Source organism: Alexandromys fortis, unplaced genomic scaffold, assembly GCF_014885135.2.
Source record: "Alexandromys fortis isolate MF-2015 unplaced genomic scaffold, M_Fortis_MF-2015_v1.1 scaffold_227, whole genome shotgun sequence".
Classification (NCBI taxonomy): Eukaryota; Metazoa; Chordata; class Mammalia; order Rodentia; family Cricetidae; genus Alexandromys; species Alexandromys fortis.
The window spans coordinates 1,176,753-1,191,886 of NW_026068109.1; the positions used below are offsets into that span (position 1 = coordinate 1,176,753).

General features: G+C 44.7%; 1 protein-coding gene across 1 annotated transcript in view; it reads left to right on the forward strand.

Annotated features, from left to right (window-relative positions):
* Positions 1-15,134, forward strand: part of Lmtk2 (lemur tyrosine kinase 2) — a 90,194-nt gene that overhangs the window by 66,611 nt on the left and 8,449 nt on the right. Inside the window, exons 9-11 of the mRNA XM_050124418.1 lie at positions 1,515-1,692; positions 7,341-7,490; positions 8,986-11,956. Of these exons, the coding sequence (XP_049980375.1) occupies positions 1,515-1,692; positions 7,341-7,490; positions 8,986-11,956 (3,299 nt within the window). The remainder of the gene's footprint in view (positions 1-1,514; positions 1,693-7,340; positions 7,491-8,985; positions 11,957-15,134) is intronic.

Here is a 15,134-nt window from a genome sequence, read left to right on the forward strand (position 1 = left end):
AATATTTATTTATTTATTATGTTATGTTATACAATATTCTGTCTGTGTGTATGCCTGCAGGCCAGAAGATGGCACCAGACCTCATTTCAGATGGTTGTGAGCCACCATGTAGTTGCTGGGAATTGAACTCAGGACCTTTGGAAGAGCAGGCAATGCTCTTAACCACTAAGCCATCTCTCCAGCCCCCATTATGACAGCTTTTGAAAGACTCTGAGGTTTAAAGACATTTGCAATTCAGTGTAATTGATTCAGTTTGACTGAATGATATAAAAAATTTAAAAAATACTTCAACTTTGTACTTATTTCATGTGGACATGTATGTTTGTGAGCATGTACATGCCAAGGACATGTGTGTGGAAGTTAGAGGGCAACTTACAGATGTCAATTCTTTCTTTCTACCATGTGGGTTCCCAGGACAGAACTCAAGTTATCAGGCTTGGCAATAAATGCCTTTATGTGTTGAGCCATTTCACTAGCCCTGTACAGTAAAATTTATAATTAGCATGTGGGCAAAATGGTTATTAACACTTGGAGAGCAAAGCACATGTGTCATGTAGATATTTCTCCACACAGTCAATAAAACTGCAGCACAGGTTTGATAAAATTGATATTTATGGTTTTGTTCTTTTGAAACTGTTATAAATAGACCAAAAAGAAAATAAATTAGTAGATTATATTTTCATCTGTATGTGTTTGCAGAGCTCAGCTGAACAAGGACATGAGCAGAGATATTGCTGAGGCTGGAGAGAGATGGTTTAGAGGTTAAAGCACTTGCTGTTCTTGCAGCAGAGGACACAGGTTCATTTCCCAGCACCCACATGGAGGCTCACAGCAGTTTGTAACTCTAGTTCCAGGGGATCTTTTCTGACCTCCTCCTTGGCCTTTGTACACATACATGGTGTACATACATACATACATACGTTCAGATAAAATATTCATACATATAAAATAATTGTATTTTTTAAAAGGAATTTTATTGTTATCCCCATTGTTTTCTAAGCAGCAATAGAAATATACTGTTTATCTGTGATTTAGTGGGTTCATGTGAGGACCCGAGATGTGATACTTTCAAAACGTGCAAATTTAGGTTGGTGTCCTGTCAAGCAGTAGCTGTAGTGTTTGAAGCTCTTACTGCATACTGTGAAGCTGTTGCTAGCATTACCTTTCCAACCCCTTTCAAAGGTGGTTGGCTTTGTGCAGCCATAATTTACAGCTAAGGAAGAGGGCTTCTAGTGTCTGTAGCTCACCCGTCACTTTACTGCTGGTAAGTGCTGGGAGAACAGTCTGTAACATCAGCTGCGGTGACCAGCACAGTCCTCAGTGCAGAAGGCCAGCCTGTGCTAAAGGTGACCGAGCAAATGTGCTTTAGAGACCGGTTTACAAAACCTCCAGACTTCAGAGGAACACCCCATGTCTCTTCCTTCCATCCAGAAATCTCTCTTTGTGCCGGCTTCCCCTCCTCCCTACTGTGTTTTTGATTGGGTGTGCATTTTTGAAAACGTTTTGCTCTTAAGCTATCAAGCTCCCCTCACATGGAATTCCTCTGAACATTGTGCTTGTGATCGTGCAGGAGGATTACATTGAGACAGATGACAAAAAAATTTTCCCTCTGAGGTGGACTGCTCCAGAATTAGTGACCAGCTTTCAAGACAGACTCCTGAGTGCAGAGCAGACTAAATACAGTAATATCTGGTAGGTATCTGATATGCCATTTAATTTGATTTCTTTAGTAAAGGCCTGACTCTCTTCTCTTTGAGTATAGAAGTAATTACGTTAGGAAAGACATATCATGTGCCATAGCCATGGTAACAATTTTGAATACTGCACCTTCTGTCCATTTTCTTCTACTAAAAACAAGAACCACATCTGTTTTACATTTTGTGCTTACACAGTGCCTGGAATATAATGGATGCTTGATCTTTACTGAGTGAATGGAAAGCTGAAGGGAGTTTGGGCTGTTATGTAAGACTGATTTTTAAGGGTCATTTCATATGGTGCTAAAATGATGTCTCCAAATCTTAGACTAGACAGTGTCGTGGTTTTCTTAATGACAGCTACATTTTGGGGTGTTGTTTTCATGTTTATTTTTGGTTTTCTTTTTCTTACCTTTGCTTTGGATTGGTTTCCTTTTTTAGCTGTTTTCCTCTTCATTTGGGAGCTATGCTTTCTGCACCTGTACTTTTAATCAGTTATCCTAGAAATTACAGACAGTATGTGTGAACTTCACAGACTTAATCTGACGTCATTTTCTAACCCTCTTTCTTGACTAGTACAGGACTTAGAGCATTCCACTTCTCTTGAGCTGTGTACCCTCCTCCACACGGACGTGCACATGCACACACACGGTTATGTGCCATTGTTGGATATTCTAATTTTTTCTTTTACCCCTACCCCCAAACAAAAAAACATAACTTTTGTTTGTTTGTTTCTTTCTTTCTTTGGTTTTGGTTTTGGTTTTTCAAGACAGTTTCTCTCTGTGTGTATAGCCCTGGTTGTCCTGGAACTCACTCTGTACACCAGGATGACCTAAAACTCTCAGAGATCTGCCTTCCTCTTCTTCCTGAATGCTAACATTAAAAGGGTGTACTGCCATACCTGGCTAACATGTTATTTTTTTAACATCAATATCCATTTAGATTTATCCACATAACAAACTGCTTTCCTTGTGTTTCTTTTGTTTAATTTTGTGTTTGATCTCAGACCTTCCACTGTGGTTATACTACTTCTACTTAAAGTGTGTCCTTCCTGGTTTGATTGAGTGAGGCCTACTGGTAACAGACTGCTTACACTTGCCTGTTTTGTTCTCGTCCCTTGAACTGTTTTTACTTGATAACAGTTATTTCCTCCAAGCATGTTGAAGATATCATTCTACTGTCCTCTGGCTTCCATTGTTGCTTTTGTGAAGTCAGCTGTAAGTCTTTGAAGGTAATACGACATTTTCTCTGGCTGACTTAACATTCTTCTCTGACTTTTTTTTTCTCTTCTCCTATTTTTTATTTTCCTGTGATGTTTGTCAGTGTTAATTGTATGGGTTTGGATTGATACACCCACCCCTGCTTGTTTTTTATTTGACTTTCTAAATCTATAGGTTGATACAGTGCATTGGTTCTAGAAAAACTGTAGCCCTTATCCTCTAACTATTGCCTCTGTTTATGTTCCCTCCTTCGGGAAGGCTAATTGAACATTAATTATTGTTGCTTCCTACTCTATCTTACGTCTCTTAATTGACCCTTTGCATTTCACCCTTTTGATTTTAGAACACATGTTCTACCCACTAATTTTCTATTTTTTAAGGGTTTATTTTTATTTTATGTGCATTGGTGTTTTGCATGTGTATCTTTGTGAGCGAGTCAGATCCTCTGAAACTGGCATTACATACACAGTTGTGAGCTGCTATGTGAATTCAGAGAATTGAACCCGGGTCCTTTGGAAGAGCAGCCAGAATTCTTAACTGCTGAGCCATCTCTCCAGCCTCTAATTCTCTATTTTAAGATTCTCTTTTCAGCTGTGTCTTTTTTGTTAAATCTCTCTGCTTTTTTTTAATTATCAGAGTTTTTTATAACTGAACTGTGATCTGTGTCAAATTAATGCAATAAATAATACCTTCTGCTTCTGGATGGAGAATTGCTTCCCCTGACTCTCCTTATGGTGAGATTGCATGGCATCTAGACTGAGATTCACTCCCCCACAGAGGACCTGGATTTGCGTCTTTTGGGTACTTGGGTGCCTTGCCACCTACAGGGCATTGCAGACTGAGCTTAAAATGTTTCTCAGATAATGATTCTTCAAGGCTGACTCTGGTTACTTTGTAACTCATCCCCATTAGTCACTCTTCTTTCTCCCTGTCTGGCAGCTTGCCTTTCAAGAGCTGGCTTATATCTGCCCAGAAGTAGAGTCTTTCTGTGGGACTCTTTGCCTGAGTAGACCCAGGGCTTTTGCCTGAGTAGACCCAGGGCTTTGGCCTGTTCAGCATTGCCTTCTTCCATGGAGCCTTAGACAAAGAAACCTAAGTGCTTGCATAGGTGCCCTAGGGCTCAAAGGTGGCTTTTGTATGCTCGGTTCTCAAAACTAGCTTCACCCTGGAAGTTCCTGCCTTCTTACCCACCTTAGATTCTTGTGTTTAGCAGGATGATTGACATGAAAATGGAGCCTGTGTTCCCCAAGGCAGAATTGGCACTGCTCCTGACTGTCAAAGCAGTTGCTGGCAGGTCCCACCATCCTGCTCATGCCAAGGCGGATGAGGGAGCCTCATGCAGAACTTAGAGGAGGGAAAGCAGCAGAACACGGTTCTTCCTGTGCGCCCAAGCAGCGGGGACCTGCACTTCCTTTCACGCCCTCTGAAGAGTGGGGGGGGAGTGGCAGAGCCTGGTGCTTTGGTTTGAGAATGTCTTACTGGGAGAGAAGGAAGTGAGGTGAGTGAGGGCTATGGAAGCCTGAGGCAGGAGATAGGCAATGCGGCTCATTCTGTCTCTTGCCAAACAAACCTTTTGGTTTTTAGCATTTCACATGGATCCTTTATTTTCTTCAATAAAATTGGAAACTCTCTAAGGTCAATAGCCAGTGTTTTAAACATTTTTGTACTGAAAGTGATCATACACCCCTGAGGATTCTTTGCCAAGGAGAAGGTGCTGCCTTCTGGCTTGGCGTGAGGGCTTTCATCCTCTCTCCTCCTTTAGGAGAAATGATCTCTGTGGACATGGGACATGCTGACTCTACTCAGTCACTTGTACAGTAGCAGCAGGAAATTGAATACCAGGCTGCAAAACAGCAAAGAAAGCCACTGTGTGCTGTTGTTACTCAAAGGTTCCTAGTAGGTATTGAACAGTCTCATGTAGCACAAATTCTAATTGTTGTTAATAATAATAACTCGGAGTCAGCTATCGGGGTGAAAGCTGAAGGATCAGAGAATTGCGGCAGCCACTAGAGTTCTTATCTCTATCAGTGCACAGACCATGGGGCAATCCTGTCCTCAGACTGCCTGCTTCAGACTGCTGCCTCGGACTCACTGAGCTCATGTCTCCTCCCGCCTTATATTCCTCTCTCCGCCCAGCCACATCACTCCTGTCTCCACCTCCCTAGTGCTGGGATTAAGGGGATGTGACTCCTAAGTGCTGGGATCTCCTTTGTGTGGGCTCTGTTTCTCTTTTGGACTGGATCAATTTTGTGTAGCCCAGCGTGGCCTTGAACTAATGGAGATCCCTCTGCCCCTGCCTCCTGAGTCCTGGGATTAAAAGTGTGCGCCACCACTGTCTGGCCTTTTATTGGCTTAACTCTGCATTCTGATCTTCAGGCAAGCTTCAGTTGTTAAGACACAAACAAAATATCTCCACAGTCTCATAACCACACCCCAAATCTGGAAGAAGACAGAATTATAAATCACAGGGAGCTTTTGAAAAACTCCACTTTCCCAGGCCAAACCTGGCTCTGTCACTAAATGTTAGATACAGGCCATGTGTGGTGGCACACACCCCTAATTCCAGCACTGGGAACAGAGGTAGGCAAATCTTTTTGCATTCATGACCTGCCTAGTTTATGTAGTAAGTTCCAGGCCAGCCTGGGCTGCATAGTGAGACCCTGACTTTTATTTAAAAACAAAAAAGAGTGATATGGATCCTAAGAACCAACTTACTTGTTTAGAATTGTCCCAGAAGAATCTAAAAAGATGGCTCTGTGGTTAAGAGTACTGGCTGCTCCTGCTCCTGCAGAAGACCCGAGTTGGATTCCCAGCACCAGCACGGCCACTCACATTCCATCTTTCCAAGGGGTTCCATCCAGTTCCAAGGGGTTCCATCCAGTTCCAAGGGGTTCCATGGCACCAGGCCTGCAAACAGTGCACAGACATGCATGTAGACAAATACCCCTGTACATAAAATAATACAATTTTTTAAAATGTAAACTATGCAGATGACATTCCTGGTTCCCTGAGCCTATCCCAGGAGATTCCCGTATTGCAGTAAGAGTGGAAAGCAGCAATAGGGGGCTCTGAAGGAAAGGCCTTCCTTTGAACTAAGCAGAAGCCTTTCTAGGGGACAGAGCTCTAGGGTGCAAGGACAAATTGGCGGGGGAGGGTGAGATGGGTGTACATCACATGTTTATAAACCTAACATTTGACTGAGGCAGGAGGACCACTGTGATTAAAAACCAAGATAGGCATTCCTTTTTAGCTCAGTCTACACGGTGAGAACTTGTCTACAGATAGCACCAATAACAAAAGAGGTAGTTGTATAGATCCTGAGATAGGGTGTCCCACCGTGGTGACACCTGCCACAAGCTAGGAGGCTAAGGAGCAACCAAAACAACAGGTGACAGGTCTGATTGTGAAGTGAGGTTTTACTCATGTTAAAGTATCTTGGAATTATTTTACATTGTTTATAGTTATTCAGTAGGATTCCCCATCTCAGAATTCAGAGTGTGTATATTGTTGAACCACTTTGCCAAGCTTTAACACATCTTGTCAGTCTTTCAACTAATTACCTTTAACTTTGTTTTTTTTTTTTTTTTTATGGGGGATCTTTTTTGTTGTCGCTTTGTAGGAGCAGTTTTCCTGTGCTGACCATCTGGTCTCAAATAACTGACTCAGAGGCTGAATATGAATTATAAATACTTGGCTGATAGCTCAGGCTTATTACTAACTAGTTCTTATAACTTAAATTAACCTATTTCTATTAATCTACATTCTGCCAGGTATGTCGTGGTTCTACCTTTCCTTCAGCATATCCTGCTCCCTCTGTGTCTCCTGGCGTCTCCTCTGACTCCACCCTTTTCATCCTAGTATTCTCCGTCTGGTTGTCACGCCTAACTTTATCCTGCCTTGCTATAGGCCATCAGCTTCTTTATTAATCAGTATAGTAATACATATTGACAGTGTACAGAAGGATTGTTCCACAGCATTGTTGGGTTTGGTTTGGTTTGGTTTGGCTTGGTTTTTTTTCAGACCAGGGTTTCTTTCTGCAACATCCCTGGATGTCCTGGAACTTGTCCTGTAGACCAGACCGGCCTTGAACTCACAGAGATCCCACCTGCCTCTGCCTCCCAAGTGCTGTGATTAAAGGTGTGCGCCACCACTGCCTGGTTCTTTTAAGTTTTAAAATCACAAGGGATCATATTGTTTAATTCTTGCAATTATATTATGCCCTATTATAGTGATGAAATAAATATGAGAAGGCCTTCTGGTCATCCAAATAGCTTTTTTTTTTTTTTTTGCCATTGGGATATTATTTAAGAGCTGTTTTTTCTTGATCTTACTAATAAATAATTACTTCCATGCATATCTTGTTCATACAGTTGCTGATGCTACAAATAAAAATGAGACCACAACATGACCCTCTTGCTTTCCACAGGTCATTGGGTGTGACACTTTGGGAACTCTTCAGTAATGCTGCTCAGCCTTATGCAAATCTTTCCGACCTGGATGTTCTCAATCAAGTCGTTAGAGAGAGGGACATGAAACTCCCAAAGCCCCAGCTGGAGCAGCCTTATTCTGATAGATGGTTGGTAGCTTCCTTCTGATTTGTAATCTACAAAAACAAGGAAGGAGTGTGGGGAGATGGCTTAGTCAGGGCAGTGCCTGCCACTCAAGCAGAAGGATCTGAGTTCACAGCCTCATTTTTACATTATTCATGGTTGATCATGCAAGTGTCATCTCTGCATTAGCCTATCTCGTTGTCACCTGCACTTGCATTGCGCACACTGAAAGTCTTTAATAGTAAATAGAAACTCAGGGTAGGACTGTGAGTGTAGTGCTGCGAAGAGCCCTGGCCAGCACACACAAGGTCCTGGCTTCCATTCCTAGTGTTTGACAGAAAGTGGTAAACACATCTCTGCTAAATAGAGGAGAATGTAGGGCTACCAAGATGGCTCGGGGTAAAGGTACTTACCACCAAACCCAGAAAGCATTTAGTTCCTGGGACCACATGTGGAAGGAGAGACCAACTTCTCCAAAGGGCCCTCTGAACCAAATAAGTGCCTTGATGTGTCCCACTCCTGACTAAATAAGTAAATGTTTAGGAAAACTGAAGGCGAGAATGTGGCAGAACCATTTCAGAATTCAGGGGTCTACAAGATTGGGCTTGTCAGCACCCTGCGATGGGGTGCTCATGGGGTCCTGACCCTCCTTAAATGTTGATACACATAGGATTGGTGACGCAGGGAGAGGCAGTTCTCAGTGGTATAGCCACTGATAAGATACACACAGTCCTGTAAGCAGCCCTAATGAACACCTTTGGGTCACAAACACACACATGAAAATAGAGGGGAGGCTAGTTGGGAAGAATGGGATTTTTGGGAGTAGGAAAGAGCAAGAGAGGGTGAGGGGTGGCTGTGTGAATATGATCCTAATACAGTATGTGATGTATGAAAATGTCATAATGAAACCCATTGTTGTGCATAATTAATATGTGCTAGCCAGGTGGTGCTGCTGCTGCATGCACACCTTAATCCCAGCATTCAGGAGGCTGGCAGATCACTATGAGTTCAAGGCCAGGCTGGTCCACAGAGTGAGTTCCAGGACAGCCAGAGCTGTTACATAGAGAATCCTTGTCTGGAAAATAAAAGGAAAAAAGTTAATATATGCTAATGAAACATTAAAACTAAACATATGCAAGCTAGAGCATGAATCATTTTTTTAAAAAAACAATTTGCATGTTCTTAGAATGCTATCAAAACATTAACAAAAAAGATTTAGAACAGCAACCAAAAAATATATTTTTTATGAGGTTATTACAAGAACATGTGATCTGGCAGACAGCTTGTAACATTATACTGTGAAGTGTCCTGCAAACAAAATCAAAAAAAATGTGTGCATCATGTGTTCTTTCCTTTCCTTCTGCACCATAATCACTCTGAGGTAAGCCCTTAACATGGCTGGCAGTGGTTGAGGTCTAGAAATCTTGGGGAAGGGCATGTTGAGTTGGCTCTGAGATAAGCTTATTCCTTACTTTCAGTCAGTGTGTTCCGTTCATTAATTGTCAATTGTGTGGCTCTCAGGTATGAAGTGTTACAGTTCTGCTGGCTCTCTCCTGACAAGAGGCCAGCCGCAGAAGATGTGCACCGACTACTCACTTACCTGCGGATGCAGAGCCAGCGGGACTCAGAGGTCGACTTTGAACAGCAGTGGACCGCTCTCAAGCCAAACACCACCAGCAGGGACACGTCAAGTAGTGCCGCCTTCCCCATCCTTGACCACTTTGCCCGGGACCGGCTAGGTCGGGAGATGGAGGAGGTCCTCACGGTGACTGAGACCAGCCAGGGGCTGAGCTTTGAGTATGTGTGGGAAGCTGCCAAGCATGACCATTTTGATGAGCGAGCTCGGAGTCACCCAGACGAAGCCTTGTCGTTCTCCAGCATGTTCTTCCCAGTCGAGGTGTTTGAGAGTTCACTTTCAGATCCTGGCCCTGGCAAACAAGATGATAGTGGCCAAGAAGTCCCCCTGAGGGCCCCTGGGGTGGTTCCTGTGTTTGATGCCCACAACCTCTCTGTTGGAAGTGACTATTACATCCAATTGGAAGAGAAAAGCAGCAGCAACTTAGGGCTGGATTATCCACCCACACTGCTCACAACTGAAGTGGATAACCCAGAAAGGGCTGGAGCTGAGGCACCCCAGCTCACGACCCTCAAGAACCTTGTATCTGAGGAGCCCAGTACAGATGACGATTTCTTCCAGAGCAGTGCCCTACCTAAAGAACCCAGCTCTGCTGAGGACTCGCATGTGGCCAGCCTCCCTGGGAGCCCTTTCAACATTTCCAGTGACCTTGACAGAGCAGATGACCTGCCCAGTCACCAAAAAATATTTGATCTAATGGAACTAAATGGGGTCCAAACTGACTTTAAGCCAGCCACCTTGAGTTCGAGCCTGGATGACCCCAAAGACACTTGCCACCCCGACAAAGAAAAGTCCCGTAAACTTTTCGACCAGGACCCTCTGTGCTTATCAGAAAGTCTTTTGCACCAAGATCACTTTGATCCACTGAGTGTTCAAGAATTATCAAAAAACTTTTTATTTCTTCAGGAGAAAAATCTTCTGAAAGACTCGCTGCCTAGCAAGGAGCCAGTGAACGATCTTCAAACAGAACTTAAGAATGCAGGTTTTACCTCGACGCTGCTAGGTTCACCCCAGAGAGATTCTCTGAGTTCTGAAGTTGAGTTTCCTGAGACGACACTGAGCTTTCCTCTGTCACAGGAAAGCATGAGCAGAGAGAATGAAGGTACAGGTGTCATGCCTCAGGACAGTACGTCACCACAAGCCTACCCAGAAGTGCAGATACCTCCGGCCTCACTCACAGAAGAAGCACCTTCTAATGGCCCCTTAGATTCAATTCTGAGGCCAGGAGAACCCAAATCTTTTATAGATGTCAGAGTCCCTGAGGACTCCATCTGCCTGGCTGTAAGCCCCAGCCCTATGACTACCCCAGATGAAACTCTTACTGATGCCAAAACTCATGATGAGGGTGATGGACCCCCAGACATCACTTGCCAAAACAAGGAGGCCTTGGATCTCACCAAAAGAGACTCCACTTTTGTGAATGATGGTCTTACTGGTCAGGGTAGTATGGGGAGTAGTCTTCCAGAATCCAGACAGGATTTACAAAATCAGCCATTTTCAGAAGACCTTCTTAGTGGCAGCTCACTGGAGAAAAGCTCGGAAACTGTGGAGACTTTAAATGAGATCAATTACAAGGCTGCCCCCAAAGATGCAGCCTTGGCATCTGCCCTCTCCTCAGATTCCACCAGCCAAGATAGCCTTTTAGAAGACAGTTTGTCAACACCCATCCCCACCTCAGAGCAGTCTGTGGAGACACCAGATTCCCTGGACTCGGTGGATGTCCACGAGGCATTGCTAGAGTCCCTGGGCTCCCACACCCCGCAGAAACTCTTGCCCCCTGATAAGCCCGCAGATAGTGGCTATGAAACAGAGAACCTGGAGTCTCCTGAGTGGACCCTGCACCCTGCACCTGAGGGCACTGCTGATTCAGACACAACTGCAGCAGGTGACAGTGGCCAGAACAGTTTGCCTCCCAATCCAGTCATTGTCATCTCAGATGCGGGCGATGGCCACAGGGGTGCTGAAGGCCACCCTCAGAGCTTCACACTAGGCACCCAGAGTTCGTATCGAGACTCTGCATACTTCTCAGACAATGACTCAGAGCCAGATAAAAAGCCTGAGGAGGTCCCAGTGACATCTGCCTCTGCCTCTGCCTCTGCCTCTGCCTCTGCCTCTGCCTCTGCCTCTGCCCCGGCCTTGGTAAAAGGCCAGTCCCCACCCGAGCCTGTTGTTCCAGAGGAAAGTTCTGACGTCGGAGACAGCTGTTTGGAAGCCCCACAGAGCCAGCCAGATCAAAGTCAGGTGTCTGCTTTGCAGAATTCTTGTCACTCAGAACTACAAGAAATGTTGCAGCCCACACCAGCTGATGCTTCCAGAGAGACATTTCCTGTGGATGATGAGGCCAGCAGCCCCTTTAGTTTGCTGAATTCAGAACTTAGCAGCTGTGATGACCTGGAGACACAGGAAGATCACCTATGCACCCTGGCCTCTACCGGCACCAACACTAATGAACTCCTTGCGTACACAAGTTCCACACTGGATAAGTCCATGTCCAGCCACTTCGAGAGCCCGAAGCTGAAGGAACCAGACATCGAAGGGAAGTACCTCGGCAAACTCTGTGTGTCTGGGGTGCTGGACCTCTCAGAGGATGGGATGGATGCTGATGAGGAAGATGAGAACAGTGACGACTCGGACGAGGACCTGCGGGCCTTCAACTTGCACAGCCTTAGCTCCGAGTCAGAAGACGACACAGAGCACCCAGTGCCCATTATAGTTAGTAATGATGATGGCAGGCACTTGCGGAGTTTGTTGAAACCCTCAGCTGCTGAGGCTATTGAGCAGCTGCCAGATGACTGGAAGAAGGAAAAGAAGGCAGTGACATTTTTTGATGATGTCACCGTTTACCTGTTTGACCAGGTATCTCAGACTTCTTTCTCTTTATATTGTAGAGAATTTCAAGAAGGTGTGAAGCTAACTGGCCTGATTTGGTTCTATTTTTAAAAATTCAGAATTTTCTTTCCTTTTATGTATGTAGTGTTTGGGTATATACGTTTGCATGTGTGGGGGGACAAGGTTGGTGTCGGTGTCTTCCTTTCCACATGATAGAGAGGCCGGTTCTCTCACCTAACTCAGAACTCGCTGCTTCAGCTCATCTCAGCCAGCTTGCTCTGGAGAGCCCTGGGGTGACCCGTGCATCCTTCTCGGCATTTACCTGGGTGCTGGAGACTTGCGCTCCAGTCCTCTTGCTTGCTTGGCAGGTGCTTTACCACTGGTTTTGTTATCTGGCTCCACAAGACACCCATCCTTTTGGTTCCATTATTCTTCGTGCCGACTTCCCCTCACTAATCCAATCCACCTGTATCATCACCTTCCAGCTTGGAGCAGTGTCCATGCCTTTGATGAGAAACCTGTCTTGGCTCTCATATCATGGCGCTGAGATTCTAAGCCTTAGAAGTAACCTTTTCCTAATGACTGCCACCTGGGATGTGACGGGCTTCCGCTTGTCTTGTCACGCTCGAGGCAGGCAGTGAAAGCAAAGCAGACGTCTTTGGCTGGCTGCCTCATGCCCTCAGCATGCCATGAGTTCAGGACAAGCACACTAGGCTCCCAAGGAGGGCATTATTCGTGTCATCACAGCTGTGATCTTGTTCATTTTATTGATGGTTATTTATTTTTCTAAGACAGGGTTTCTCTGTATAGCCCTGCCTGGAACTCACCAGAGTAGGCTGGCCTTGAACTCAGAAATACACTTTCCTCTGCCTCCTGAGTGCTGGGACTAAAGGTGTCCACTATGCCTAGCTTTGTGGTCTTGTCTTTTAATTGCTGTTGAGACAGCATACTATGGTAATGTGGAAGTCATCTGAGACTGATGATGTTCCAAGAATCAGCAGAAATTAATTTTGTACAGGGCATTTGCATTCAGTTAAGGGAGAGTCCTGGGCATTCTTCCTGGATCTCCTAACAGAATTCCACTGAAATTAGTTGACCAAATTTTAGAATCTGACAATTGGCACTAACACCCAACACTTGGGTGCGGGCCTAGAACAGTTGCTGGCAGGGAACTCTAAGAAACAATGGCCAGCCCCTGCAGGGTGAGTCTGGAGAATAGGACAGCTCTTCTGCTTTGACCCTTGGTGGCTTGGTGGGTAGATAGGCTTCTTGCTCTTTTCTCTCTCTCTCTCTCTCTCTCTCTCTCTCTCTCTCTCTCTCTCTCTCTCTCTCTCTCTCTCTCTCTGCATACACTTGTGTCTGCTCACAAGTAGAAGTCAAAGGTCCATGTCTCATGTCTTCCTTGACTGCTGTCTTATTTTTTGAGACTAGCTATCTAATTGAGTCAGGGGCTCCCTGTTTTAAGAATTAAAAACAAAAACTTCTGTGTACCACTTACAAGCCTGGATCCCAAAGAGGTCAGAAGAGGAATCCCCTAGAACTGGAGCTACAGATGGTTGTGAGCTACCATGCGTGGGTGCTGGGAATCAAACACAGGTCTACTGGAAGAGCAGCTAGTACTTGTAACTGCTGAGCCCCAGACACCTAACTTTTTACATGGGTGTGAGGGATTGAAATTGCGTCCTTGGGCTTTCATGCAAGCACTTTACCACTGAACCATCTCCCCAGCCCCTTCCTTCCTCTGTGTTCTTTGTTTGTTGGTCTTTGTAAACTTTGAATTACTAGTTTATGTGGTTGTTAATGGATCCCAGGACCTTGGGCTGCTAGTATACTGTCACTGCCATCTATCCCTAGTGTTTGTATGTAGCTCAGGCTGTTCTTGAACTAATAGTGCTGCTGCCTTGGTCTCCTTAGTGCTGAATGTTAACCGTCACATGTGGGCCCTGAATTTGTTTCTTGAATCAGGTTATGATTAAGCTTTCAAGTCATAGCACCCAAGAGTAGTTCCTTGGTGTCTTTGATACTGCTTGTACTGTTGTTTTTTTTTTTTTTTTCTCTCTCAGTTCTCAGAGCTAAGCCCTTGGCTTCATCTTAGCCTCTGGGAGGTAGCTTCTTAGGGTCCCACAGTGGAGGCTTCCAGTTCCTACTGTCGGCCTTCGTCCCAAGGATGCTGTACGCTATCACCTTCCTTCTTACCAAGCTTCTCAGGGCTTGGGCTACAGGCCAGCCATAGAGTGTGCGCCTGGCTTGCTGAACCCTAGGTGGCTAGTAGCAGATCAAAAGTAAGCAAACAAAACCCTCCCATTTACTGCTGCGTGTGGGATTGGGTGGGTGGTGAAAAACACACCTGACTGAACCTAGCTCCTGGGTGGGCCAGGTGACTGCCTACCTACCTCCTGCTGCTTCCAGAGTTCTCCTCAAGCCTGACCTCCAGAACCATCCAGCCAAGATGGCTCCTAAGACCAGAAGAGACCCTGCCTCTTTCATTTGTAGAGTTGGTGAGGTTTGAGGCTTTCTGGTTGCTTTGTTTAGCTCTACTGTTTGGTGCTCTCTTTGGCTGGGATTTCAGGGCCGTGGCTCGATGGATGACTAGGGAAGTGCCTTCTTCTTCGGGGAGCTTCTGGAGACACTGGAAGATGTGTTAGTCTCTCCAAAGAATGGCTTTGCTTTCGTGATGGTTTTTTTTTTTTCCTTTATTTTGTTTTCCCTTTTCAATTTCATTGATTCCTACCTCATCGTTAGTATTTCCTTCTACTTGCTTGGGTTTATTTTGCTTTTCATTTTCTAGTTTTGTTTTGTTGTTAATGAGTATGGGTGTTTTATCTGCATGTATGTCTGTGTACCACATGCACACGGTGTCCACAGAGGCCAGAAGAAGACATTAGATTCCTCAGGTACTGTAGTTACAGATGGTTGTGAGATTCCATGTTGGTGCTGGGAATCAAATCCAGGTTCCCTGGAAGAACAGCCAGTGATCTCCAGCCCCCTTTTTTAGATTCTTAAGGTAAAAACTTGGGACTTGAGACTTTTTTTCCCTATTAGACTTTAATGGTATAAATTTTCTTTTTGCTGCTATGGCTACTTTTCACAAATTTTAAATACATTGTACTTTTATTTTCATCCAGCTCAGATTGTTTTCCCATTTTCTTTTAAGATTTCGTCTTTGACCCATCAGAGTCTTATATGTATATTATGTAATTTCTAA